The sequence below is a fragment of the Harpegnathos saltator genome, unplaced genomic scaffold (genome assembly GCF_003227715.2).
Source record: "Harpegnathos saltator strain DR-91 unplaced genomic scaffold, Hsal_v8.6 scaffold177, whole genome shotgun sequence".
Taxonomy (NCBI): domain Eukaryota; kingdom Metazoa; phylum Arthropoda; class Insecta; order Hymenoptera; family Formicidae; genus Harpegnathos; species Harpegnathos saltator.
Genome location: NW_020229958.1, coordinates 138,929 through 166,438, shown reverse-complemented (window position 1 = coordinate 166,438; position 27,510 = coordinate 138,929). Strand labels below are relative to the sequence as shown.

General features: G+C 41.6%; 2 protein-coding genes across 7 annotated transcripts in view; one reads left to right on the top strand and one right to left on the bottom strand.

Annotated features, from left to right (window-relative positions):
* Nucleotides 1-50: 50 nt before the first annotated feature.
* On the bottom strand, nucleotides 51-12,920 carry LOC105182587 (UDP-glucuronosyltransferase 2A3). 3 transcript variants are annotated; one of them, XM_011140121.3, is made up of 6 exons: nucleotides 12,169-12,920; nucleotides 11,040-11,643; nucleotides 6,984-7,406; nucleotides 2,945-3,176; nucleotides 1,413-1,638; nucleotides 51-964 (listed from the first exon to the last, which is right to left on the bottom strand). In XM_011140121.3, exons 2-6 carry the CDS (start codon nucleotides 11,442-11,444, stop codon nucleotides 682-684), a joined length of 1,569 nt encoding a protein of 522 aa, XP_011138423.1. In that variant the 5' UTR covers nucleotides 11,445-11,643; nucleotides 12,169-12,920; the 3' UTR covers nucleotides 51-681. The 3 variants fall into 3 exon arrangements, with proteins under 3 accessions (XP_011138423.1, XP_011138424.1, XP_025153230.1); XM_011140122.3 differs by having other exon boundaries at nucleotides 11,040-11,542; XM_025297445.1 differs by having other exon boundaries at nucleotides 11,040-11,356; nucleotides 12,169-12,917.
* A 2,210-nt stretch (nucleotides 12,921-15,130) lies between these two features.
* The window catches only part of eIF5B (eukaryotic translation initiation factor 5B), a 42,774-nt gene continuing 30,394 nt past the window's right edge, over nucleotides 15,131-27,510 (top strand). The window contains exons 1-12 of one of the 4 annotated variants that reach the window (XM_025297441.1): nucleotides 15,131-15,427; nucleotides 18,898-19,128; nucleotides 19,222-19,405; nucleotides 19,491-19,823; nucleotides 19,915-20,127; nucleotides 20,221-20,669; nucleotides 20,751-20,968; nucleotides 21,097-21,299; nucleotides 21,496-21,761; nucleotides 21,914-21,995; nucleotides 22,119-22,300; nucleotides 24,935-25,071. In XM_025297441.1, coding sequence (XP_025153226.1) covers nucleotides 19,033-19,128; nucleotides 19,222-19,405; nucleotides 19,491-19,823; nucleotides 19,915-20,127; nucleotides 20,221-20,669; nucleotides 20,751-20,968; nucleotides 21,097-21,299; nucleotides 21,496-21,761; nucleotides 21,914-21,995; nucleotides 22,119-22,300; nucleotides 24,935-25,071 — 2,363 coding nt within the window. In that variant the 5' untranslated portion in view covers nucleotides 15,131-15,427; nucleotides 18,898-19,032. Of the gene's footprint in view, nucleotides 15,428-18,466; nucleotides 18,555-18,897; nucleotides 19,129-19,221; nucleotides 19,406-19,490; nucleotides 19,824-19,914; nucleotides 20,128-20,220; nucleotides 20,670-20,750; nucleotides 20,969-21,096; nucleotides 21,300-21,495; nucleotides 21,762-21,913; nucleotides 21,996-22,118; nucleotides 22,301-24,934; nucleotides 25,072-27,510 lie in introns of those variants that run through there. The other 3 variants (XR_003112707.1, XM_011140120.3, XM_025297440.1) reach the window with 3 other exon arrangements.

Genomic DNA, 27,510 nt, shown 5'->3' with positions numbered 1-27,510 from the left:
TCAATCTCACGGCAATCAAGTCGCGAGGAGAGTCGGCGATTTGTCGGGGATATAATTATCTCTCGTTACGTCATGAACATAATTGTCATTACGTCACTTGCACGCACATGTAACGTGCGATTACACAGACGATTACCTTGCCGATATTGAAATTACGATTGTTACCCGTGTTATCTGCGAGAACGCTCTACAGAGCGAGCCAGCTTGGAACAATTGTGCGACGACAACTAAAAGAAAAACAATAGAAAAAAGAGAAACAAAGGAGAATTACACACGAACCCCTAGATTTTAGACGCGATAAATATATTTATTTACCTGTGGTGATGCAGACATAATAAATATGTATATGTGTATGTATGTATATATATATATATATATATATATATTTATATGTGTATGTATATATAACGAAAAGATCATATAACAATATATGCTTCTGCGCGATTTTAAGTTTAAGCCGCCATGTAATCTGTCTCGGAATAATGTTACGTTTAATAAAACATTTGTTAGAAAACACGAAAAACGTCAACTAAACTAAATCACTTCGACGACACAAAATCTCGCTAGATTTATGTTCTCCTTCGTAGACTAATGGGTCTATTTTACTAGCAACATTTTCCAAATGGATGTCTGTTGAGAAAATTATTTATTCTTAAACGTATTTGCTGCGGAGCTGATTAGTCAGTCGATTTTCTGTGAATGCTTTGAACTGTAAAATTCCCTATTAATCATGCCCAAGATGAAACGCATGACAAAGATGACGATAATGATCGCAGCAATTGTGCAGATCATGAGGAAGCCGATTACGTCAACGAGGTACAATTGCCACCAAAACAATTCCAACGCGGGCGATCGCAATACGCCGCTGCCGTACTTGATGATATATTCGATCCAATAAATGGCGGTGTCGAGGCTGTTCATCGGCCTATCAAGGAATCGACGGGACAGATTCCGCGCGCTTTCCCTGCAACAAGCGGATCAGTGTTATCGCGACTATGCACACGTGTATTTTTAAGCGTGTAAAATTATTCGTCTGCTACAGTTTAACTGTCAACCTCGGCGACATTGCGATTGCGAACATATCTCTTACGAGCATATCTCGGTATCGCACACGGAGAAAAATGTTTAATCGAATAATGAAACAATTTTCTGACGAAGTACGAACGATACAGAAATTCCGATTTCCGGCCCATTAGAATTCAGTCGAAATTATCTGGTTGACTTAAACAGAAATCCGGTGTTCTCCGTGGAAGGTTCTGCGTCGTTCGTATTTCACCAGGAAATCGGTTCGTTCAACCAAACATTTTTTCTACGTACGAATTATTATCGACGTTTCTTTTCGGAAAAACGACGATAACTCGTATCGAGCCACAGCTCCAGCTGAGACGAAGAGAGACGAAGATTTAGCAGACCTGTACAGAGGATCCCATATAACTGCATTTAAGGCCGTGTCCATGATCTCCTCCGTTATCCCTTCGATGTTCACTCTTACGGCGATGTTTCGGCTAACGTATCTGTCGATGTTGTCGAACTGATCGGCGAACAATGGTATGCCGATCATGGGAACGCCGCAGACTATCGCTTCCTGCGTGCCCATGAGCCCACCGTGAGTGATGAAGGCCTTGATGTTGTGGTGCTCTGCGGGACCACATTCGTGCTATCTCGTAAGCAGTGCTTATCTTATTAACAATTATTAATGTCTTATTAACAATTATTATGTCGATGAACAATTTGTTTCTGCGTATTCATAAATTCGGCCGAGCGCGGTGTTGCAGTCTCTCATGCTGCATTTACTTAAGACGATTATACCGTGTAATATTTATTTATTCTTTCAATCTATTCTACATAGAGAGAAATATTTGATTGAATGAGCCCCAACTTTCTGATGAGGTACGAACGACCCAGAAATTCCTATTGAAAATATTAGAATTCTGTTAAAATTAAGAAATTTAGACCGAATTTTAATGGGAATTTTTATATCATATCTTTTATTTTATTAGATTTAGAATTATAATAGCTTATTTAATCAAATGTTTTTTTCCATATATAAATATATTATTGTAAATAATTATTGCGGTATGCTAGTCGAGTATTAAATAATTAAAATAAATGCAAATTATGCGATATTGTCACACAAATAAATTTCAACGGAAAAGAAAAATCGACAAAAATTTAGATCACAAAGGATCAAGTAGATTAAAATTTTGTCTTAAATTTATTTCAAAATGCCGTGTAGTTAAATAAGACAGAATTCTAAGAAATTTCTGGGATGGATTTAAATTGATCCGAAATATAAAATCATGAATATTCATCATGATCATGAATATTTCCGATCATGATCATGAATATTTCCGAGCAGTCGGTGATGAAAAAATTACAATGCATTTTTTTTCGATGTATGTACTACAAAACAGACGAGATTCGATGGAACGTTCAAACAATCTTCTCTCGTTTTGGACCGCATGAAAAAATATTTTATCGTTACTGTGCAGTGAAGTTATATCGTAAACGTTGTTAATATTAATATTTTGCTAGTGATTTTGCCAGTGTCATATGTCATACATGTATAATGTATACATGTATAATGTATAATGTATAATGTACATGTATAATGTAAAGATTTTCACGAAAGAGCGATGTTACGTATGCAAAGCATATTGATAACTTTTCGCTCTATCTGCATTTAAACAGTCTGTTTTCTACTGATAAAAAAGAAATGCACGATATTCTATGAACCTGTTTCCTGGACGAACGATGTGAAAGCGATCGTTAATGTAACATTTTATAATTTCCATGTTAATACTTCTCGATGTAGCTTCCGAAGGGAATACACACGCGCATCGCTTCGCAAATAAAAAAAAGAAAAAAACGAAGAAGAATCAAGATGTACGGCAGTAGCAGAGGCCGGGAGTTGAAGAGGAGGGAAAACAAAACGGTAACTCACTCAATATTTTTAATTGCTGTATCCAGCGAAACGTGTGAATGTTTGAGGGTAAATTCGGCGGCAGTTTCTCTGGGCTCGGTACCTTCATTAAAACTCGGATCGGCGCTATCTTGCCTAAGCTCGCGTAAAGCACCTTCAGGAACTGCTCTGGGAATGATTCGATCATTATCATCGAGCCGAAGGTGAAGTAGACGAAACCGTGTTTGCTGTTGTTCATCCATTTCTCCATATCCTACGGAAAAAAGAATCCAGTAAACACGATGTAACCTGTTAGTTGTAATTTCTTGCTTGCAACGATGCAAATGTTATACAACGCGTACATTATGTAACACAACGTTATGTCACAATGTTCAGTAGGAAATTATAATTAACAAGTTATGTACAGTCTGTAAAGTAAGAGCGTGTACGGAATAAATGGCAGTTGGCTTCAAATATCGTCCTAGTTTTTTTGTGAAACGATAGATGAAATCTTTGTCATGAATGCTTTGTCACAAAAGATTCAGTTGGCGTTGAACTCTAACCTGAGAAACACGTTAACCGTCATGAGTGCCGCATACGCATCACGCTACGAGGCTGTGTTCCTTTGTTCCCACCCCAAAGGACCAAAAATGTCATATGCAGTGGCTGCTAAATACATGGGAAAGTCAAAATCGTTCGTCGCTAAGTGGGTTCAGCAATATAAGAAGATCAAAAATGTCGATGACTCGCCAGAACGTGACGCTCGATAGGCAAAGTGACGCCGAATATGGAAAAAGAAATTGTGAATTTGTTTAAGCGGAACCCGACCTTAATGCTGAAAATTTATGAGAAGTGTTTGTTGCCGACTGCTGAACGATGCTTCATAAAAAAAACGAGGACTGGATCTTACAAGAAGACAACGACCCAAAACACCGGAGCAAGCTTTGCACCGAGTGAAAAGAGCAGTCTGGCATCGTCACACTTGATTGGCCATCGCAGTCGCCAGATGCAAATCCCATTGAAAATCTGTGGGCATATCTCAAGCACAAGCTTCGAGAAAAAAGAGTGTGCACTTTGAAGCAGCTGACACGACAAATTCGTCTCATTTGAAGGTCTTTACTGAATGAATACGCAGTCAACTTAGTGGAAAGTATGCCTCGGAGGTGCCAAGCAATTATCAATGCCGATGGTGACTGGACTCATTATTAATGCTATAGCATTTTTCTTCTCATGGAGTACAACAAATCCATGTACCTAAAAATCATTAAAAATAAATTTTCCTACACATTAACCCGTATTAACGCTCTTTACAGACTGTATGTATGTTACATTACGTTTGCTGGAGAGCTCGCGAAATGGCAATTTACGAGCACTTGTTATGCACATAATATTATGCTAATGACTTCATTTTGATTTTTAAACAAGTAAGAGGAATAACAAATCAAGAGGCACACCGTGCCTATATTACGCGAAACTGCGAGTTGAAACGAGGTGAGATATTCATATCCCAATGGCTAAACCGATCGACGTTTTTTCAATACCAATCGATTCGATCTTAAAAAATAGGAAGAAAAGTGTCCTAGTGTTTATGAGAGAGAGAGAGAGAGAGAGAGAGAGAGAGAGAGAGAGAGAGAGAGAGAGAGAGAGAGAGAGAGAGAGAGAGAGAGAGAGAGGGGAGAGAGGGGGAGAGAGAGAGCGAGAGAGAGAGAGAGGGGAGAGAGGGGGGGAGAGAGAGAGCGAGAGAGAGAGAGAGAGAGAGAGAGAGAGAGAGAGAGAGAGAGAGAGAATGTGTGTATGCATGTATATATATGTATATATATATATATATACACACTTTATTATTTCATTGTATATGTTATCACGGTACGTTATGACGCACGTTATTTGATTGCCGGTCAGCTGATGCTGAGCAGACGATGTGATGAGATGTGCCACCGAAAAATCAATACCGGTGCTTATTGACGCGTTATCCAGGGAGATCGCTCTTCAATTTTAAGGCCTGCTTGATACAATTTTTAATGCAAGTAGTGCAGGTAATACGCGAATTAGGTGAAGATAATTTACAAGTAAGTATAAATTAATGACATTTACATATTAATGGTGTATGTACGTGACGTATATACAATGTAACATGTGATATTATAATATAATGTATATTATATGTGATATAATATAATATAATGTATATTATAACATAAGTTTTTACAAATAAAACTTATAACTATAATAAAACTCTACAACATTATTCTACTGTACAAAAGAAGTGATATATTAGAACAGTAGCGCCAACTGAAAAACCTAATGTATATATATGATTATTGTATATTTAATATTTATAGAAATTTCAAATTCAAATTATTTCCTTTTTTAACATATATATTATATACATAACATAAATTTTTATAAATAAAACTTATCAAATTATTCTTCTTTTAAGATATATATGTACATAAGTTTTTAAAAGTAAAAATTATATAGTATTATAAAAATTTAACATGTTTATTAATAGTGTCCAATATTTAAAAAAAGTATATTTTTAAAGGTTATTGTTATTCAAGGAAAACCTAGCTACAAAAAAATGTCCATGGCATGAATTTTTACAATTAAAATTTATCATTATTTATTAGAACACTGAATTATATGATTATTTTACTTGTTATTATAACAAATTAATTATTATAATAATGCAATAAAAAATATTTAATACAAATATTTATACAAATATTTAATACAAATATTTAATACAAAAAATCTTAATTATTTAGTTATATTATATATAATATGTTATACATAATATATATATATATATATATTATGTATATAATATATATATAATATTATGTATATAATATATATGTTAAAAAAGGAAATAATTTGAATTTGAAACTTCTAAAAATATTAAGTATACAATAATCATATATATATGTTAGATTTCTCAGTTGGCGCTACTGTTCTAATATATCACTTCTTTTGTACAGTAGAATAGTGTTGTAGAGTTTTAAGTTTTACTTGTAAAAACTTATGTTATAATATACATTATATTATATTGTATCACATGTTACATAGTATATACGTCACGTACATACACCATTAATATGTAAATGTCATTAATTTATACTTACTTGTAAATTATCTTCACCTAATTCGCGTATTACCTGCACTACTTGCGTTATAAATTGTATCAAGCAGGCCTTAAAATTGAAGAGCGATCTCCCTGGACAACGCGTCAATAAGCACCGGTATTGATTTTTCGGTGGCACATCTCATCACATCGTCTGCTCAGCATCAGCTGACCGGCAATCAAATAACGTGCATCATAACGTACCGTGATAACATATACACGATTACATGAAAGTTCGCGTATGAAATTCAACACATTGTGTCATTATTTTGTGAACAGACAAGACAGCCAGAGGGAGGACGGTACTTTGCAACGCGAAGTTTTTCTTTGTTTCTTCTCATGGAATTCTGATCGTTTTGATTTCGGTGAAGGCCTGCTCGGCCTTCGAATCGCGAAGCTCCTTATTTTTCTCACGTGTCATGCAACTGTTCGACGTAATTTCGCACGTAATGCACGGCAATGAAATTTCGTCGATTCACCGCGACTCACTTGTAATTATCTCTTATTGTGTCGTGCTGGAAAATTTGAACTTCTTTTTCTGTTCTTTTTTCTTTTATTTTTTTTTTTACACAGCATATAAACCGTCACGATAGCCTCAACGTGCAACTAAATTATCCGAATTCTTTGATCGTATGCAATATCGATTTACTATTTGTTGATTATTCAGAGGGATGGGAACAAGGTGTCAAAACAATTGTCTGTGCACGGAAAAAATGCGACTTGTGTGACTGAATTTTTGTCGCCCGAATCTCGGCTGTCAGGAGCCGGAAGATCCTCGCAGGAGGCTTTCATTGCTCAGTCATGACATTGCCACTTCAGTTATCTCAACCGGATTTCTCAATTTCCAGCCGAACAGGTTCATACAAGGATAGGAAGCAAGGAAACAAAAGAGAAGCGGCAGAAGAGGAAAAGAGAGGAGTGAAGGCGCGCAAAGTGTGAAGAAGTGACTTCAGGAATTACCGGTTGCAGCTCCAGGTCGTCGTTGTAGACGTGCAGCCCCGCCACATCCACTATGGCAGGTACCGTAGGTTTGATCCCATTCAGCGAGATGTGAGTGTTTACGAGGATTAACGCCACTTGCATCTCCAGTTCTCGCACGCTTGGCAAGCCCGGGCCGAAGTGCTCCCTTATTATGTTGTCCTGCACACTCGTTGTTGTTGAGTAAAAAACCCACTTGTAATACGACGACAACAGCGTGTTGGAGATGCGCTGCCAGAAGTTCATGTTGCTGACGAAGTTCATGCAATTGTTCGTCACATAGGCGAGATTCTCGGGCTGCCCGACCAACCGGTGCAGCCACGGGTAAAGTGTGGTGGTGCTGACCCCGATGATGGGCACGTTCCACAGGTAACCGATGATCCCGTAGCAACTGGCGCCGAACAGCTAACGAAGCGATTCCTCTTGAGTACAATTATATCTACATACTGTCTAGATTGCTCGAAATCTCATTCTCGAGCGTCGAGGGTAAAAATTCAGTCGACGCGACCATGAAGATATCGTCACTCGGCATCGCAACGTCTAACTCTCAAGTTCAGAGCGGTTTCTCCATACGAGTGAACGTCTCATGTCGAGTGCGCTTCTGAATTTTGAGTGAAGACGTTCACTCGACGACTCAAAAATGGAGAACACGTTTCTCGTCGCTTTTACCGTGTTATGGTTGCTTCGATGCCGGACGTCTTATCAGCGGAGAGTTAATAAATCATCGGGTACGATTTCGAAGCGAAAGCGGCTACTCGAAAGTTTAAATTATGTATCATGTCTTGGGGATATCGCTGGGTATAGTGATATATACAATTATCAATAGTCCTAATATCTTTAATGTTCTATATGTCATATTTGTCGCACCATCTCGAGAAAAAGATCAGTCAGCGATCTTCTTCCCGATCTTTCTCATAACGTCGCGGATAAGCGTGAATTGAAAAGATTCAAATTCATCACGAACATTACGAGGTAAAAAAAAATACTTTAAAAAAAGAACTCTCGTTTTATTTCTGCTCGGATTTTTTTAAATTCTTTCGCAAGAAAGATAATAGAAACATTTGTCGAGAGAGCGAATCTTCAGCGAATTTTCGAGGTATTCTCCTGATATAGAAGAGATCGATGTTCTCGTTGAACTTGTCACCGCGTTAATATGACGCGATGTATAACGAACATATTTGATTAAATTATTTCTTAGATATAGTTGTGGTTATACAGGGTGCACGATTTATCTGAAGACATTGAAATATCTCGAGAACTATGCATTGGATAAAAAAAAGTGGTTAATGAAAGTTGTTAGTCTCGAAGGGGGACATCCAATGATACCAAACTCGACTTCCCACCCCAACCCCTGGGGATGGGGGTTGGGGGCAACTTTGAAATCTTAAATGGAAACCCCCATTTTTTATTGCAGATACGGATTCTACGCCACAAAATACGTAAATTTTGTCCGAAACTTTTTTTTTTATTCGTGATAGATGGCGCTGTAATCGCAAAAAATTATACTTTCCGCAATTCTCCAGAAATGATCATTAGATTGAGAAATAAAAAATACCTGTTCAATATTTTTAAAGAACATAATAAAAGTTATTCCCCCCCATCCTCTCGGAGTAGGGTGGGTGGTAACGTTCAAATCTGCATGACGGTTGCCCAGCGCATAATTCAATAGCAGCACGGGAAGTATTAGACCGTGATTACAATGGTCGGTGGATTGGCAGAGGTGGCCCGATTAATTGGCCTGCTAGGTCGTCTGATTTGACGGATTTCTTTCTGTGGGGTTACCTAAAAGATAAGGTTTATCAACAAGTGCCAACAACTCGTGAAAACATGGTAGAACGCACAAGAAACGCTTGCGCTGAAACTCCCGCAGATATGCTTCTATCCTGTGTACAGTCATTTGAAAAAAGGATCAATAAGTGTATTGAAGTTGAAGGTAAAAATTTCGAACACTTATTCTAATTAATTGAACAGTGAGAGGCAAGGGGACTCACATTAAAAAACACCCGAAGGGAATATAAAACTACTACGTCCTCGTCGTTGTTCCTGTGTAACGCTAAAAGTAGTTTCTCGGAAAAATTCAACGCTATCTATCACGAATGAAAAAAATTGTTTCAATAAAAATTTCACGTACAATCTAATTCTGCAATGAAAAATATGGGTCCCCATTTGAGATTTGAATGTTACTTCTTTTAGCTTTTAGCTTTTAGGGAAACTACTTTTAGCGTTACACAGGAACAACGACGAGGACGTAGTAGTTTTATGTTCCCTTCGGGTGCTTTTTGTGTGTAAACAATTGCTGGCGACAAACGCTGGCGTGTCTCTCGCACGTTGCGTAGGAAATACACACGATTTTCTTTTCATTTATTGAAAAAAATCGGTACAATATATTTCAATCAAAATATTTTCCATCATTTTCTACAACTTTTTCCCATCTTTCTGGCAACATGGCGATACCGTGTTGAAAGAACGATGTTGGTTCGGAAGCGATCCAATCATCGATCCATTTTCGCACTTCTTCAGCATTTCGAAACCGTGTGCCAGCCAAGCCATGCTGCATCGATCTGAACAAGTGATAATCAGAAGGCGCTATGTCTGGTGAGTACGCTGGGTGCGGCAGAACTTTCCATTCGAGCTGCAACAGTGTATCCTTCACAACTGTTGTAACGTGAGGTCTAGCGTTGTCATGCAAGAGGATGACTTTGCGTCTGTTACTCGCTATTGCTGGTCTCTTTTGCAACAATACGTCGTTCAATTTGTTCAATTGACGTCGGTAGACATCTGCAGTAACAGTTTCATTCGGTTTTAGCAGCTCGTAATACACTACACCGTGCTGATCCCACCATACGCACAGCAAGACTTTATGGCCATGAATATTTCTCTTTGGTGTCGATGTGGATGGCTCTTCTGGACTAACCCATGACTTTTTGCGTTTGGGATTATTGTAGTAGATCCACTTTTCATCGCCAGTAACAATACGCCACAGAAAACTTTTCTTTTTTTGCCTGGCAAGCAATGAAACTGCGATGTTGAAACGGTTCGAAATGGCATTTTCAGTCAATTCGTATGGTATCCATTTTCCCTCCTTTTGGATCTTTTCCATCGCATGTAAACGTCTGGAAACAGTTGATTCATCAACTGCTAAGCTGTCTGAAAGTTCTTTGAGAGTTTGAGCTGAGTTTTCGTCCAATAAGTCTTGCAATTCGTTGTCTTCGAACTTTTTTGGTCCTCCAGGCCGTTCTTTGTCATTGACATTAAAATCACCACTTTTAAACCGTTGAAACCAAAACCGACAATTGGGATATGACGGAGCAGCATCACCATAAATTCTAAAAAGTGTTTGATGGGCTTCGGCAGCAGATTTCTTCAAATCAAACAACAAAAGTAATGAATGTCGAAAATGCAATTTTGAGCGTTCCATGATTAGCGTCTGTATACACCGAATAACTCAATAATACTAAATGGTAAACTGTTATTTTATGTAGAGAAATGTGGAAACCATCGAATTTAACAGTTAGGTTAGGTTGTTTTACATTGATACTTCGCATTTTCACCAATATATGGCGCTGATCAAAATACATGCAAGCACCTAATATTTCAACTTTCGAGTAGCCGCTTCCGCTTTGAAACCATACCCGATGATTTATCAACTTTCCGCTGACAAGATGTCCCACGTCGAAGCAACTATAACACGATAAAAGTGACGAGACAACTGTGAAGATTAATCGGATCAAAACTGAGAAGAAAAGTCAAGTACCATTTTGCAAACAAATGCAAGCAAATTTTTAAGCTATCAATTAAAAGAGCCTCTAGATGTGGTAATTTTCAATCATTAATAACTTAATAATTATTGCGATTTTTGCAAAATGGTGCTTGACTTTTCTTTTCAGTTTGATCTGAATCTTCACAATTTTTCGTTTCCAAAAGACCCTGTACATGTTAATATAAGAAATTATCGTTTTCTCATCATCTCAGAGCCGAACGCGTCCAGTTCGATTCGTTGCGAGCACAGACACTGTAAACTCCGTATTCCGAGCATACCTCTATGAGTACCGCATCGTAAGGAGGATCCTTCGGCGGATTTCGTATCAGGTTGAGTATCTCCGGTTTGCTCAGGTGATTGCAGACATCATTACCGCCTAACGTCGCGACTGCATGCGCTATATTCACAGAGATAATCTGATGCATCATTTCAAACGTCATGTTGTTCACTAGCTGCATGGACGGACGCAGCTTCACAATGTCGTTATAGTTCGGATAGGGCTTCTTCAGGGGGTATGTACTGATCACATCCACCTGATGACCCTTACTGGCGATGCCCTTCATCAGGGCCTCGAACATGACGAAGTGGCTCTTGCCTTGGAAAGGGAACACACCGAGGAAACGATAACCGTCGCAGACCGTCAGGTAAACCAAGCAATGTATAATCACTGTTGATAACCGCATCGTTTTATCCTGTCCGAATTATTTTTACGACAGTTCTAATATTTGGATGAGTTTTTATACCGTTGTCGTCGAATTTATTGAAATCGAGTCGTTCGTCGCTGAGTAGTTAATTTGAATCACAACAGGATAAAATGAAAAATAAACGAGGTCTGAACAACTTTGAATTGTATAGTGGAATGTACATGTAGAAAGAAGAGAACTAGAATCAGATAAACATAACTATTTATTTGCCAGTATTTAAAAAAAAACAATATTTTTGAAGATCCAGTTATCTTGAGTTTTCTTTTAACTCAATTGTGGAATAAAAATTCAGTTGTATTCAGTGTGTCTCGACGGCTTGTAGTAAACGTTTACTTTGACGTAGTAATATCTGAATTTTCCTAAGAGACCTAAGTGTCGATTTACTTTTTTGAATTTAAGATCTCCGAGAATGCTCTAGGAGCAGCTTATGTTTCGCAAGAAAGCTCTCCGGACGTTTTTGAGATATTTATTTTTCTACTTTGGAATTAACTGAAACAAATGTTCTATTAATGATAAATCAATAAATTTCAACTTAATTTGGAAAATGTACAACTTCGACTTGAAGAAAGCTCCGTTTTCATTTTTTTAACGTCGTTTGAGCTCAAATTCTATTTATTCCACTGAAACAAGTATTTCTGTCTCGGCAAATATTATCTGAATGTAGCGCTTTTTTTTCTCATATATTTTCTCGCGCAATTCGTACTTGACTTTCGTTAGGTATATATGCGGTTTGAATATTTCGCGCGAAACTTTCACGATCACTTCGTCCGTCACACTGAACAAGTTCCTTGAAACTTGATCTGTCGGATTTTCAACAACTGCTGAAAATAATGTTAGCCAAATTGCTTTATCTCAGTAATTTATACTATACGACTTGCAAATAAACGACTTGCAGTATCTATAGCATAGAATATACGATAACGGGCGCTAGCCGACTATCGCAGCTGCATACACAACGTAAGACTGTCAATCTTCAGTTACTGTGCAATTGTCGCATAGTCACTGATAGTGGGGATACCCTTTAATGGCATCTAAACGCAGACACGTTTGATGAAACTGATGAAATAATATTGCACGTGTTGCGGGCTCTAATTAAGCGCGAGATTTATACGTTTACCGCCGCGACGAGTATATCGTATCTGGGGACGGGCATATCATCGCTTGATAATCGGCGGTATTTCCGTCGCATCGGATTATACGGATATACGATCGTTATTATATCGTTCTACTTCCATCACGGTGACTAACAGTGATGTCGCGATCGCATGTCACCGTTGCGATTTCCTTTTCGTTTTGCCAATCACTCTGACGCCACGAAGTGAAGCTGTAATTAGCCAGCCTAATATTTATAAAATAACATCATCGCGTCGTGTTTGTGTATATAGAGAGGCCGATTTTCTATGCATTTCCGCCGATTTGACAAGTGAAGTGTAACTATAAATATACACGATTTTTCATGAATTTAGATTTGAGAATGTGCGCCAATATCTTCACAATTGTGATTCGTTGGATTTGGGATATATTCTTTCCGAAAGCACACGCCAAGCTCTATAAATCGCTTACAATAATAAAATATTAATAAAATAATATTAATAATTAATAACAATATTAATATTAATATTAATAATAATAGAATCTAACAAACAAACGATACAATAATTGTGCAACGTATGTGCGCATATAAAGATTCATACACTTTTGTTTCGATTTATCTCGACATTCATTTCCAGTGGAAGAAATCGTTTTTCAGCAAATTTCAGAAATTAGATGTTCTTTCATTAAACGTTCTTATTAGATATCAAATGAGACACGTCTCTAATAGCACAGATGTCCAGAGGACGTCCTGGGGATGTTCCTTCATCCTCAGGACGTCCTTAGGACGTCCCCAGGAGAACATGTGCTGTCAGGGATATTGAAGGAAAGTGTATAAATATATTTATATTCGCGTTAATATCGCGTATGTCACTCACATGTATTGCTCGATATGATGGAGCGCGTGATTATATTTTTCATACATATTTATTCTACATAATTCTACATAATACTAACAACCCACCAGCGCACTTTATCTCAGGGACATCCGACAGAAATCATTCTGGGATACCGCCTTGGCATATCTTGGGAATATACAAATGTCCGCTGTTTTAGATCCTGCAGATATCCTACGGATATCCCTTTTAGTAACTTTCAGTTCCTTTTTAGAAACTTTCAGTTTTTAAAAATTGGTACTAAAAAAGATATCCGTAAGATTTCTGTAGGATCTAAAACAACAGACATTTGTATATCCTCAGGATATTGGTGTCGGACGTCCCTGAGATAAAGTGTGCTGTGTGGGAAATGAAGACGACAAAATAGAACAACACAATAACGTAGAAATATATTCCATTTGACGTCGTCTATTTAAAATTCTATCATAAATTTCTATTATAAATCTGTCCCCTCTTCCACCTCCAATGTTTCGTCAATATATTCTGGTTCGATTAGAGAATTATTTAAACCAATGAAAATTAGAGACTGTCTGCTCATATAATCCTTCTAGAAAAGATTTTTTAATCGTTGAATTACATATTCTCGTGAAAGTTGCAGCCTGCCAAATATTATCTATTTTTCATGACCGGGAAAAACAATTTTTTAATTTCCGTGGTGTAAAAAGCACGTTCGACCTGCTATATTAAATTGTTCTGCTCGAAAACAAAACGAATCTCTGTTGCACCGTCAAGTTGTAAAACATAAAAATGAAAAGGTCTACCGATTTAGTCCGTAAGATTAAAAACTTAAAAAAATAATATACGTCTGATCTGTCGCTGAATCGCACTACGTCGTGCTTGGTTCCTCGTTGTGGATAGTGGCGGCTCGTAGCGGAGACTTTGGAACTATACGTTGCGTCAACCGCCGACCGCCAAACACGATTAACAGCCGACCGCCCGACGCCAGATAGCGAGATTATGTAAGTCTGCTTCTAATTCGAAAGTCTAATTGCCCAATTCCAAAGTCCTCCCGCAGCCTGAAACATAAATTTCTCATTTACAAGCGTGTAAGATGCTATAAAGATGCTTCTCGAACTGCATCTGTGATTACCGTCGCTTTCTCCGAGGTTACGACCCGTTGAGTTTCACCCGTTTTCGGTCGAGAGACGCGATTCTTACGACTTCTGCTGCACGATCGTGAACCTTGCTCTCAGCAGGAGCGGAATCGTGAAAAGTAAAAATCCTTTTGAGTCAGAAGATCTTTGACGAGTCGACGCCGGCGAGAGAGAGAGGGGGGAGAGGGGGAAGGGGAGAGGGGGAGAAGGAGAGAGGGATAGAGGGAGAGGGAGGGAGAGAGAGAGAGAGAGAGAGAGAGAGAGGCGGAGATTCACAGCGGTGGCAACTGGTCTGTTCTTTTTAATTGCACTGCTGAATCAATGACAGCGTTCAGCAGCACAAAGTGATCAGCGAGCGCTTAGTGATTATTGTCTGTGACTGGTGCATTCTTTTAAATTCTTCAAAGACCGAGAAATATTTACCAATCAGGAGCGAGAATCACTAAGCGCTCACTGATCATTTTGTTCTTCTGAACGCAGAGCCAGTATTGTTGCACCAGTTCAGCAGTGTAGTTAAAAAGAGCAGATCCCAGGATTCGTTCTTCTCCACGGGAGGGAGAAGAAGCTGATAGATGTCGCGTCCAGTAACGAGACACGGCGACTTCTCGCGGCAGGATTCCGCTACCTAGGTTATCTCAGCGCGCTCGTGTATTCCATGTGTCGAGTGTTGGCTTCGTGCGTGTAGTTGTGTATGTACCGTCCTGCTCCGGAGGAGTTCACCATCGCGATCGCATTCGACGAGGAAACCCCTTCGCACGCCTCCTCGATTCTGCATGACTTGTTCGCAGCGCAGCTGGCATACGTCGCTCTACACCCGGAAAGCAGCAAACCCGCCGACGTCAGCCGACCAGCACGCCGAGTTAGCGTGTTGGAGCGTGAGGTAAAAGCAGAGAGAAGAATGAGAGCGGCCACCGACCGTATTTCGGGGGATACGGCTAGGCGCATTTTAAATACGCCATCTGACCAAAATGCGCCTAAACTACGTCCGCTAGGCGCACTTTCGCGGTGATAAAAGTAAAATGCGCCTAGGTTCGTGTCCGTACTACTTCCATGCAATGGATAGTAGATTAGAAAAAGACAGACGACAGACAATCGTTCCGTCTTTGTCTCACTATTGAGCGGCGCGCGGCAGTAAACACGAGGCGAGGTAGCGGCGATCTTATCGCTAAGCGAACATCTCTCCGCTTTTCTTTCATCTTTCACGCTCCAGAGACATCAAAAGACGCGGTAGCGTCTCGTGTCAAGGGAACGTGCGAAGCGAGGAATTATTTTTCACGCACCCTAGGTAGCACATGGGAGACTAGACGAGCGTCGACATATTATCTGTTTCTTTCCCGCTCGTCTAGCTTATTGACTGCGTGAGCCGCGAGATTTTTCTCGCTACTCCTATACCTCGCTCTTTCTCTCTCTCGCTCGTTCTTTCTCTCTCTCGCGCACTTGCTCGCTCTTCCTCTCTTCTCGTGTTCTTACGGCTTGATTAAATATATTAATTACATGACAATATATATATAAATAAATGACACATATATAGTGTATATGTATATAAAGAATATTTAGTATTAATGCACAAATAAAGAAGAGAGAATTATAATGAGAGACGAAAAGTTAATAGAAATCCACTCTTAGCCAATATATACATCTTTTAAAAATGATTTGTTATTAAAGTATATGACAGAATAATTTATTTATGCTAATAAATTTAAATTAAAAATTAAATGAAATATTATTTGTTTTGTAAAAGATATTCCATTGTTACATTTTTCTTTTCGTAGCAAAAATAAATTTAGTCTAGTAAAAAAAGAAATTAGTTTTATTATCATATTTCAATTACGACTTTATTATTTAATTTTACGAATAGATAACGTGCATATTGTTGCTCAACGGAAACCGCGAGAAAATGGTGATCTCCGTCAAAAAATAAATGCAACTTTTTAATAATATAATAATTTTTTTACGTAAGTGTTTGTTTTTATAGTATAACCTGTTGAATTTTATTAATTATTAATTCAGCATGTTATAGTATAAAAAATATATTTTAATATAAAAATTAATGTAATATTAATTGTTTGCATTTGCAAGAAATATGGATAGAACAGGATAGGTTGCAATGATACATAGGAAGAAAAAGATAGATGGATAAATAGATAAAGTCTTACTTAGGTCCAGTTACGAGTGTTAACACTCGTAAAGTCAGCCGAATTTTAAACATCTCGTAGAAACAAGCGCTTCAACTCATCAATATAAATGTAGAGGAAAGTAACCGAAACCGCCAAAAACCTCCTACAGGAAGGAAGAGATTTGAGCAGCAGAGACTTACGTTTAAGCAAATGTTCTCTTGAAACTGAAAACATTATCTATCTATCTTTTTCTTCCTATGTATCATTGCAACCTATCCTGTTCTATCCATATTTCTTGCAAATGCAAACAATTAATATTACATTAATTTTTATATTAAAATATATTTTTTATACTATAACATGCTGAATTAATAATTAATAAAATTCAACAGGTTATACTATAAAAACAAACACTTACGTAAAAAAATTATTATATTATTAAAAAGTTGCATTTATTTTTTGACGGAGATCACCATTTTCTCGCGGTTTCCGTTGAGCAACAATATGCACGTTATCTATTCGTAAAATTAAATAATAAAGTCGTAATTGAAATATGATAATAAAACTAATTTCTTTTTTTACTAGACTAAATTTATTTTTGCTACGAAAAGAAAAATGTAACAATGGAATATCTTTTACAAAACAAATAATATTTCATTTAATTTTTAATTTAAATTTATTAGCATAAATAAATTATTCTGTCATATACTTTAATAACAAATCATTTTTAAAAGATGTATATATTGGCTAAGAGTGGATTTCTATTAACTTTTCGTCTCTCATTATAATTCTCTCTTCTTTATTTGTGCATTAATACTAAATATTCTTTATATACATATACACTATATATGTGTCATTTATTTATATATATATTGTCATGTAATTAATATATTTAATCAAGCCGTAAGAACACGAGAAGAGAGGAAGAGCGAGCAAGTGCGCGAGAGAGAGAAAGAACGAGCGAGAGAGAGAAAGAGCGAGGTATAGGAGTAGCGAGAAAAATCTCGCGGCTCACGCAGTCAATAAGCTAGACGAGCGGGAAAGAAACAGATAATATGTCGACGCTCGTCTAGTCTCCCATGTGCTACCTAGGGTGCGTGAAAAATAATTCCTCGCTTCGCACGTTCCCTTGACACGAGACGCTACCGCGTCTTTTGATGTCTCTGGAGCGTGAAAGATGAAAGAAAAGCGGAGAGATGTTCGCTTAGCGATAAGATCGCCGCTACCTCGCCTCGTGTTTACTGCCGCGCGCCGCTCAATAGTGAGACAAAGACGGAACGATTGTCTGTCGTCTGTCTTTTTCTAATCTACTATCCATTGCATGGAAGTAGTACGGACACGAACCTAGGCGCATTTTACTTTTATCACCGCGAAAGTGCGCCTAGCGGACGTAGTTTAGGCGCATTTTGGTCAGATGGCGTATTTAAAATGCGCCTAGCCGTATCCCCCGAAATACGGTCGGTGGCCGCTCTCATTCTTCTCTCTGATATAACTTTTACTATATTCTGTGTAGTTGCTCAGATATGAACCAAACTATTACAGACAAACCTCGTTACCGAACGACATCGACGTAGTTGACGTCTATTTTCTCAGGGGGCGTGTCGACGTAGTTGACGTCTATTTTCTCAGGGGGCGTGTCGACGTAGTTGACGTCTATTTTCTCAGGGGGCGCGTCGAATTCATAAAAATTTCTAAATCTTTGCTGATGGCCGCTCTCAGGTTTCTCTCTGGCCGTATCCCCCGAAATCAGTGCTGTCAGGTGCAATATATTGCGACGCTACAACGCATGCGTGAGATGACGTAGCTCTATGCCAATGACGGCAATAAAGCGCATCGCAGGGTCCATGAAGGGGCCCGCGCTATCCGATCAGCTGTCTTCCAGGTTCCAGTGTAATTTTCCCGTGCTTCTTGCGCGAGTGCCTTATCTTAGATTATATTGTACAGTGGATACTAAATATCAGTTATATTAACATTATAATTCCAGTGGATACTAAATAACAATTACGTTACATTAACATTATAATTTTTCACTCAACTATGTAACTGTTACATAATATTTATATTAGACTCATATTAGACTATAGATTGAGAATTACTATCAGATCAATTAAAATAACCACGATTTAGATTATCTAATTTACTAAATACTCGGTTGCAATTCTCAATGCATAGTATAATATGGGCGCTATAATACCTTAAAAAAGATATGATACTGAGACTTTCACTCAAACAGGGAGTACGTCATCTCACGCATGCGCTGTAGCGTCGCAACATATTGCACCTGACAGCACTGCCCGAAATACAGCTGGTGGCCGCTCTCATTCTTCTCTCTGACGATACAGTAGCTGTAGAGATAAATAATACTAACATGGATGTGGAAGTTAGCACTGTAAAAACAACGGCACAAAAGAAGAAGGAAAAGAAGGAGAGGGAGAAGCAGAAGAAATTGGCGCAGAAAAAAGCGGTAAATAAAAAATAGGATTTATATATTGCACAAATCTCTGTCTTGTGTGCAGACTTTTCATTCCAGTATATTAATAGTTAAAATTTGCAACAGGATGCTTCCAAAGAAATCAACAAGAAAGGAGAGGAGGATGAAATGAAAACTGATGAGAAGAAGAATGATAAACCTGTACCTGAAAAAAAACAAGATAACATGGAAACTGATGCTGATACCATTGAACCCAAAGATAGCAAGAAGAAAAAGAAAAAAGGTGCTAAAGAGGAAGTTAAAGAGAAAGGTAAGGCTCTTCTCTTGTCACTTGTTACTCGACACGTTATTTGTGCGATTGATTGTTTTTCTGATACAACAAAAAACTGTAATAGGCAAAGGTCCTGGAAAGAAAACTATTGCTGCTATGCAGGAAGCTTTGAGGAAGTTGAAGGAAGAAGAAGAAAGATTGAAGCGCGAGGAAGAAGAGAGGATACGACAAGAGGAATTGCGGGAACAGGCGCGACTCGAACAATTACGGCTTGAGCAGGAACGCAAGGAGAGGAAGAAATTGAAGGAAAAGCAGCGAAAAGAGAGATTAAAGGCGGAGGGCAAATTCTTAACAACGAAACAGAAGCAGGACAGAGCCAGGGCACAGGCGATGATCGAAGCGCTTAAAGCTCAGGGTCTTGACTTGCCGGATGTGGGAGAGAAAAAACCTAGACCAGGTATTTTGCGATATACGCTGATACAAAAAAAAGAAAACCATCGTGTGAGTACCGTGTAAAACTTTTATGTTGACCATTTGATTTGATTCAGGAACACGAGTCAGACCGAACAAGTTGAAGCAGCAAGTTAGCGTGGAGAAGAAGGAAGACGAGAAACTTGAAAACAGCGAAGCACCTACGGATCAAGTGCAAGTGGAAATTATAGACCAATCAACGGAGGTGAAGGATGTGAAGGAGAAAAAGGAAGAGGAAGATGTTAAGGATTCGTGGGATGCCGACAGCACGGAAGACGAGCAAGAAGAAGGTACTCTGTCTCTTGTATGATTATAAGAGATCATGCTGATTATTATATATACCTCGCAAAAAGAGTAACCAAATTTTAATTGCTTAATTCCAGATAAATCGGACGACGCCCCAAAGACCCCCGAGAAAGCGAAGGAACAATCCGTCGAGAAAGCCTCCGCCAAAACCGAGCCGGAGAAGAAAGAGTCTTCCGAGAGTGAAACTGAGAGCGAGAGCGGCAGTGAATCCGAGTCAGAGGGCGACGAGAGCTACGAAGAGAGCGAAGTAGAGGATAAACTACCAGATGCAGCGCGCAAGAAGGAACGTGCGCGAGAACGAATCCAAAGTCGCCGTATTGAAGCCGAAAAGAAAAAGTCATTGGATAACTTGAGAGCTGCCGTGGTTTGTGTGTTGGGTCATGTAGATACTGGCAAGACCAAGATCCTGGACAAGCTGAGGAGAACAAACGTGCAGGACGGCGAAGCGGGTGGTATAACTCAACAAATCGGTGCTACTAATGTGCCAATTGAAGCTATCCAAGAGTCAACGAAGCATGTGAAAGGCGTAAGTACAGACGCTCTAGCGAGTACCTCGGACGTTGCAGGTACAGATACGTTACAACCGCACTTCTCTCTTTGTTTCCAGTTTGCCGACAAGAAATTTAAAATCCCCGGTCTCTTGATCATAGACACACCTGGTCATGAGTCTTTCAGCAATCTCAGAAGCAGAGGGTCTTCTCTTTGTGATATAGCGATCTTAGTTGTAGATATTATGCACGGGCTAGAGCCGCAAACGCTAGAGAGTATCAATTTGTTGAAAGCCAAGAAATGTCCTTTCGTTGTTGCTCTTAATAAAATTGACAGGTAAGCGAAGTCGGTCGTTTGTACAATTCAGGAACCAGAGATACTCGTGCGGTTTCAAGCAACCCGCGACAGTTCGCTGTTGCGAGGTTGTTGACAGCCAGATAGTTATAGTGACTCGATTCCCTCAGGTTATACGATTGGCAGACCATGAATCGTAAGGATGTTCAGGACATCGTGAAGAATCAAGCACCTAATACTCAGCGGGAATTCGAGAATCGGTCAAAGGACATAATTGTACAGTTCGCCGAGCAGAGTTTGAATGCAGCTTTGTTTTATGAGAATCCAGATCCTAGGAGTTACGTGTCATTAGTCCCAACCAGTGCCATAACAGGTATTGTTGTTGTGTGTTGTTATGATTTTACAATTTCATTATATCTTTAAATATATATATATATTTTTTTTTTCCTTATTTTTCTAATTTGAAGCTTTTAACTTGAATTCTAATCTCTTATCATATTTAAAATATTTTTTATTTCATATAATTTTTACGGGTTATGATTTTTACACGTCGTTACGTTGATACGCAGGCGAAGGTATGGGCAATCTATTGGCCTTAATAGTCGACGCTTGTCAGGGCCCGCTGGCCAGGAGACTCATGTACAGCAAGGAGCTTCAAGCTACCGTATTGGAAGTGAAAGCATTGCCGGGACTGGGTACCACGATAGACTGTATTCTAGTCAATGGAATGCTAAGGGAGGGCGATACGGTCATTATCGCTGGAACGGACGGGCCTATTGTAACGCAAATTCGCTCGCTTCTTATGCCGCAGCCGTTAAAAGAATTAAGAGTTAAGGTAATCTTTTATAGTTATATGTTTTCATAGTTATATGTTTTACTCAATTGCTAAAAATATATTTTACGCTACGACTGTCGTCACTGTTTCCCGCGGTATATATTTGCACTTTTCGAAATGTTTGTTTACTATTTGAATGTGTATCATTCTAGAACGCATACATCGAGTATCGTGAAGTTACGGCTGCTCAGGGAGTGAAAATCGCCGCGAAAGATCTGGAGAAAGCCATTGCCGGTACGTAACGTACTTTTCATGTCGATTTATTACTTTGTAAACAGTCGTATGTCGGGGTAAAAAACACGTTTGATCGTTTTATGTGCTAAATATAGAGTAACGTTAGTTAACGTGTGCGCGCAGGCTTAAATCTGCAAGTCGCGCAAAAGCCAGACGAGGTGGAAGTGTTGAAGGAAGAGATAGCCAAGGAGCTGTCGAGCGCTCTCGGAAACATACGGCTAGCCGAACGAGGAGTTTACGTCCAGGCGTCTACGTTGGGAGCTCTCGAGGCGCTGTTGGATTTCTTGAAGAGCAGCAAAATACCAGTGAGTACATAACCGCGAGATCTATTTTCTTTGTGCGCAATATCATTCGTGTGGTCGCGCGAGAGATACCTTTTGCGAAACCGCGGCGAGTGTAGAAAAAGGAGGAAGGAAAAGAGGGGGATCAGGTTCAGGTGTGAGAATACACAACAAGGAAATAAGCAGGGCAGATACCACGCTTATTGTTCCACATTCATTTTATTTTCGCAGAAAAGTTACAATCATGTCTCACTTACAGGACTTTACGTATCTCCTCTTGAAAGAGAACCCGTAATTTTCATTTACGCGTTGCACCTTTCATGGTTGCTTGTAATCATTTGCTCTACACTACCGCTACGTATACACTCGACGGCATCATGATACGTTACCAAAATTTTTTTACTGTTTTATTATTAGCGATTGAAGCGCGATTACATACAACTTGTCTGTCTGCGCAAACGCAAACTGCACATACACTTTCGTATTTCTGCAAACATAAGGTATCACGATTTACCACTTTTCCTATCTCTGTATTCTCTAAGATCAATGCATTCAATAGATAAAAGAAAGAGTAACGAGTTCTGTACACAATCGTGCATAATAGACAAGAACATAAAGAACGTCGAATCTGGAAAAGAAGCAAAGCGCGCGGATATATAAATAGGCGAAACGAGTGTGTGTGCATCGGCACAATCACGTAGATAGATTAGGCGGAGAGAGAACGAGAGAGAGAGAGAGAGAGAGAGAGAGAAGAGAGAGAGGGAGAGGGGAGGAGAGAAAGAGAGAGAAAGACGGACGAGCAGACAGATAGATCGGTAGCCAGATAGACAGATGGAGAGAGAACAGCAGCAACAGCAGCAGCAACGAACCACTTCCTTCTTAACAGTTTAGCAGGATACGGCTCATTGGTCGCACACGGTGCTTGTACTCGTGATCCATCGTGCTATCAGCCGCGCTGTTCAACCGTGGGCACGCCTCGCAGCCTTCTATAGGGTGTCCCACGACGGCGTGTATCGACGACGAATTCGCAACGTGGTGGTCTCGATCGGCGGCGAATTTTTTTCCTCAACCAGGCAAAACTTTGCTGCTCGCGTGTTACGATAGCGTGTCGATTATGGCCGATCAATCGCACGTGCGCGCGGGGGCTCTCTAATTGAGAGCGCGAAGCTCTGCAAGGCTAATCTCGATTCGTATCGCGCGCGCGCGCGAGAGAGAGAGAGAGAGAGAGAGAGAGAGAGAGAGAGAGAGAGAGCGAGAGAGAGAGAGAGAGAGAGAGAGAGAGAGAGAGAGAACGAAAGAAAAAAAAGGTCATCTGCAGAACGGCAGGGAGAACGAAACATCGCGCACTTGTACGCGCGGTACACGTCGCGCGAAACGCGTCGATTACGGGCGATATTATTATTTAGAGAGAAAAAGTGTAATCGTCGCGAGAGCGGTTCGCGCTAATCGCGCGCGTCTATCTCCGCGCTATCGGACAGACGCGCTCGCGCGATACACTCGTATATTTACATAAGAGCACCGCGCGCGCGACAGAGAGAGAAAGAGCTATGGTAAAAATATCCCGTTATCTCGGGGGGACCTCGAGATATCATTCACAACAAGCTCCACAACGCTGGCTACGCTACAATGACCGTAGTAGTAGAGGGATTCCGTCGATTCCGCGTCGCGCGCACCGCGTTTCCCCATTCTATCTTACGGTCGATCGGCGCGGCGCACACTCGCCGACCAGAGAGAGACGAAGAAAAAGAGAGAGAGAGAGAGAGAGGGGGGGGAGGGTGAAACGAGAGAGACAGGGAGATGGTGTGGCTGTTCGAAAGTATTTTTTGCCGGTGCTTCGTGCCGGTCGCTCTTCGTACAGAGCGGTTGAGCATACGGCAAAAACTTCCTGTCATCTTCGGCGCTCGAGGTGTAGGTAACGCACCGTCCGAAACGGCCTTAAGCCTGTCCTTGCTCGGGTTATGAATGGGCTCCCCCCACCGCGATCGCGTGATCACGTGGCCCAGTGACGTCAGGTTTATCGCACACGCACACGCGCTCGCACGCGCGCGCGCGCGTGCGAGAGAGAGAGAGAGAGAGATACACGCACGCACGATCGCTTGGCGATCCTCTCTCTCTGCCCTGTCCCCGCACCTCCCCCTTTCCTCACTACTTCCTCACGTGCACACAGAGACACGTTTCCACGACGAGAAAGGGATGGCGGAGGGACGAGGGGCTAGTCGGGGTTAGGAGAGGAGAGTCCAAGTATCGCGCGTTGATGCCAGTGTGAGGGAGGACGACCAAGAGGCGAGGGGGGACAAGAGGGTTGGCGGACTAACTCACGCACACATGGGCGCGCACGTGTGTATGTATGTTTGTGTGGTGTGTGTATGTGTGTGTGTGGTGTGTGTTGTGTGTGTGTGTGTGTGTGTGTGTCTCCTCTCTCGGAACGCCTCGCATTCGCCAACATGGAGACTCCGCGTGCACGCGCTCGCGCGCAGACGTGTGTAGGCTGGAAAAAAGGAATACGTGATCAACGTACAGGAAACTGCCCACACTCGGCGCACGAGCACCGTGGGTGGACGGATCGACGGACGGACGGACGGACGGACGTACGTATGTGCGTGCGTGCGTGTATATATGCATATGCACGTACATACGTGTGAATGTATGTACAAACAGACGGTCGATTCAGGAATCGCGGCAACTTCAGGACGGACGCCGGCAAAGATGGCGGATGCGAAATCGCGCCTGCAAAAACGACTCGACGCAGATTCGGAGCGGAGAGGCAGCGTCCGTGCTACTCGACGTGCTACAAGGTACATCTTGACTTTTTCTCGAGAAACAATGCGACAGGCGACGTTGGATCGTTCGCGACGAGTGTCATTCCGCGAAACGATCGAACGTGGCCCTCGCTCGAAGCTGTGACGAACGCGTCCGCGTCGAAGCACGCTCGCTCGCGCAGCTTGCCCGAATCTCTCATTCACGGGCAGATCGTGTTGCGATTGAGAGTCTCTTTTGTGTGTCGAGTGCTCTAATGCGTTGAATGAAACGAGACCAAGGGTCTCAGCGATTGCAGGGCGTGGACGAAATCGGGAAACAACAGCTTTTCTCTCTCTCTCTCTCTCTCTCTCTCTCTCTCTCTCTCTCTCTCTCTCTCTCTCTCTCTCTCTCTCTCTCTCTCTCCTCCCCTCTCTGCCGTGCACTCTCGCGATGCAGTTTCGCATTCGCAGTCGCGGACAACAGGAAGTCATAACTTTTCATTTCAACGGGAGGGAGAGGAGGATCGCGTCGCGTAGTGTCTTTGGGTCAAGAATGTCCCGTGACTGTAAGAGATGTTTGTCCGAGGAGCGCCGCCGTGTCGAGGCGGGCTGTTATTATTACGCGAGCACGTATCGACGCGCATTCGCGTAATTGAACGACGGCGACGAGCGCGATCGATCGTCGCGCGATGGCGACGTTGAATTAACGATTCTTATCGGGCGCCTTCCTGTCCTCGTCCCGTTTAGGCGAACGGGATCGGAATATATAGCTTAATCGGGACGCGCGCTACGCTCTTCTCGGAACCTGCGGCGAGCGCGCGTTGATTGACGATTGCCTGCTTATAGCGCTCTCGCGTCGCGAGAGCCGCGCAGGTATAGGTATAGGTTAGGTAGGCAGGTAGATAGACAGACAGACTGTGGAGTAAAGCTCGAAAACAATCTGTCCGCCGTCGACTTATCCGCTCAGTGCGTTCCACTTCCGACTTGGCGGTGTTTTCGGGCCGTATTCCTGCCGAGCTGAATGCGCCGCGCATGCAGTAGCCTTGCCTCGGAAAATGCGAGCCGATGGAAGGAGAGCGGAAGCCGTTCAACTTTGCCGGTTGCGTATACACGCGACGCCGTTACCGACCAAGCGTCTAAATTCGCGCGAGACCAGCAGCGAGGAGTCGTCGTCGGGCTCTCTGAGCTTTCTCCAAATTTTAGTCTCCAGGCCTCTCGTTGAATTTAATTAATTAAAATAATTAATCGACCTCGGCTCGCGATTAATATCTCGAACGCCGGAGCGTGTGGCGTTCAATGTGACAACATTCGCTGCTCTCACGTCGCTTTTCAGCCGCTATTCAGCCGAAGGTATATTCCTGTATCCTTTTCTCTTTTCTTTTTCTTTTTTTGCAATCGAGTGTGACAAGGACGACAGGAACGCGCGCGGCGCTTTTTCGCCCGCCGCATTGTGCACGCTCGCGGCCGACGACGCGGCCGGGTTGATTCGGTGCGTTTTCTCGAGAGCGCGTATCCAGCCGGAGCGGAGCTGAGCGGAGCGGATCGGAGCGCGCCGTCACGAGCGGACGGAGGCGCGTTCTCGGCTCCGTTTCAATGCGAACACAACAGAAAAAGATGGTTCGCTTCCTCGCATTGTTTCTGAACACTCGGCACGACAGCAGTTTCTTACACGCCAGTTATGCATCAAGCCGGTTCCCTCGAAACGAGACTAATGCATTTTCATAACCGCCACGATACCTATCGTTCTTGTCTAACAAATTACACAATCGTACGTAATTAGGATTTCCGCTCCGTTGGCTGGCTGGCTGGCTGGCTGGCTGACTGGCTGGCTGACTGGCTGGCAGATTGGGGCTGCTTGACTGACGACGCGACGCGTTTTCGAATTCTCCGCCGATGGGAATCCATTCATCCGGATTATCGCAGCCGACCGACCGACGACCGACGACCGGTCCGTCGTCCACGCGACGCGTTTACACGCGGTGTCCGCCGAGAAATCCGCCGAGACCGTTGACTTGGACGTCGGGAGAGTCTGCGAGCGCAAAAATTACGGCAATTTTTATTCCTCTTCTCTCACTTTGTTTTCTCCTTAACGCCGTTCCGTGCCGTGCCAGTCTCGCGTGACTCGTCGTCCACGCCGCGTGGGTCACCGGTGGTCCCCACTTTGTCGTAACACGTTAAACACCGCAGGATTATTCGTTAAATGATAATTGCAAGAATATGTCACGAGATTGCGCACCGTTTTCGAACGGAACCACGACCACGTCGTGACCCACGTCGTGGTGACCTATGCGGTACGGAGCGTGTTAAGAGCGAGATATCGAGGCGCTCTAATGAAGGGAGGGTTCCCCGGGATTAAGAGGAGGGAAGAAAGAAAGGAATCTAGAGCCGGCGAGTGGTCTTTCCGGAGAGCGTGAGAGTCCTCGCGCGGGCGAGCTCGTTGCGGGGAAAATCGAGGAAATCCTCCGGCCTTTGTCGCCTTGAGGAGAGCTCGCCCGT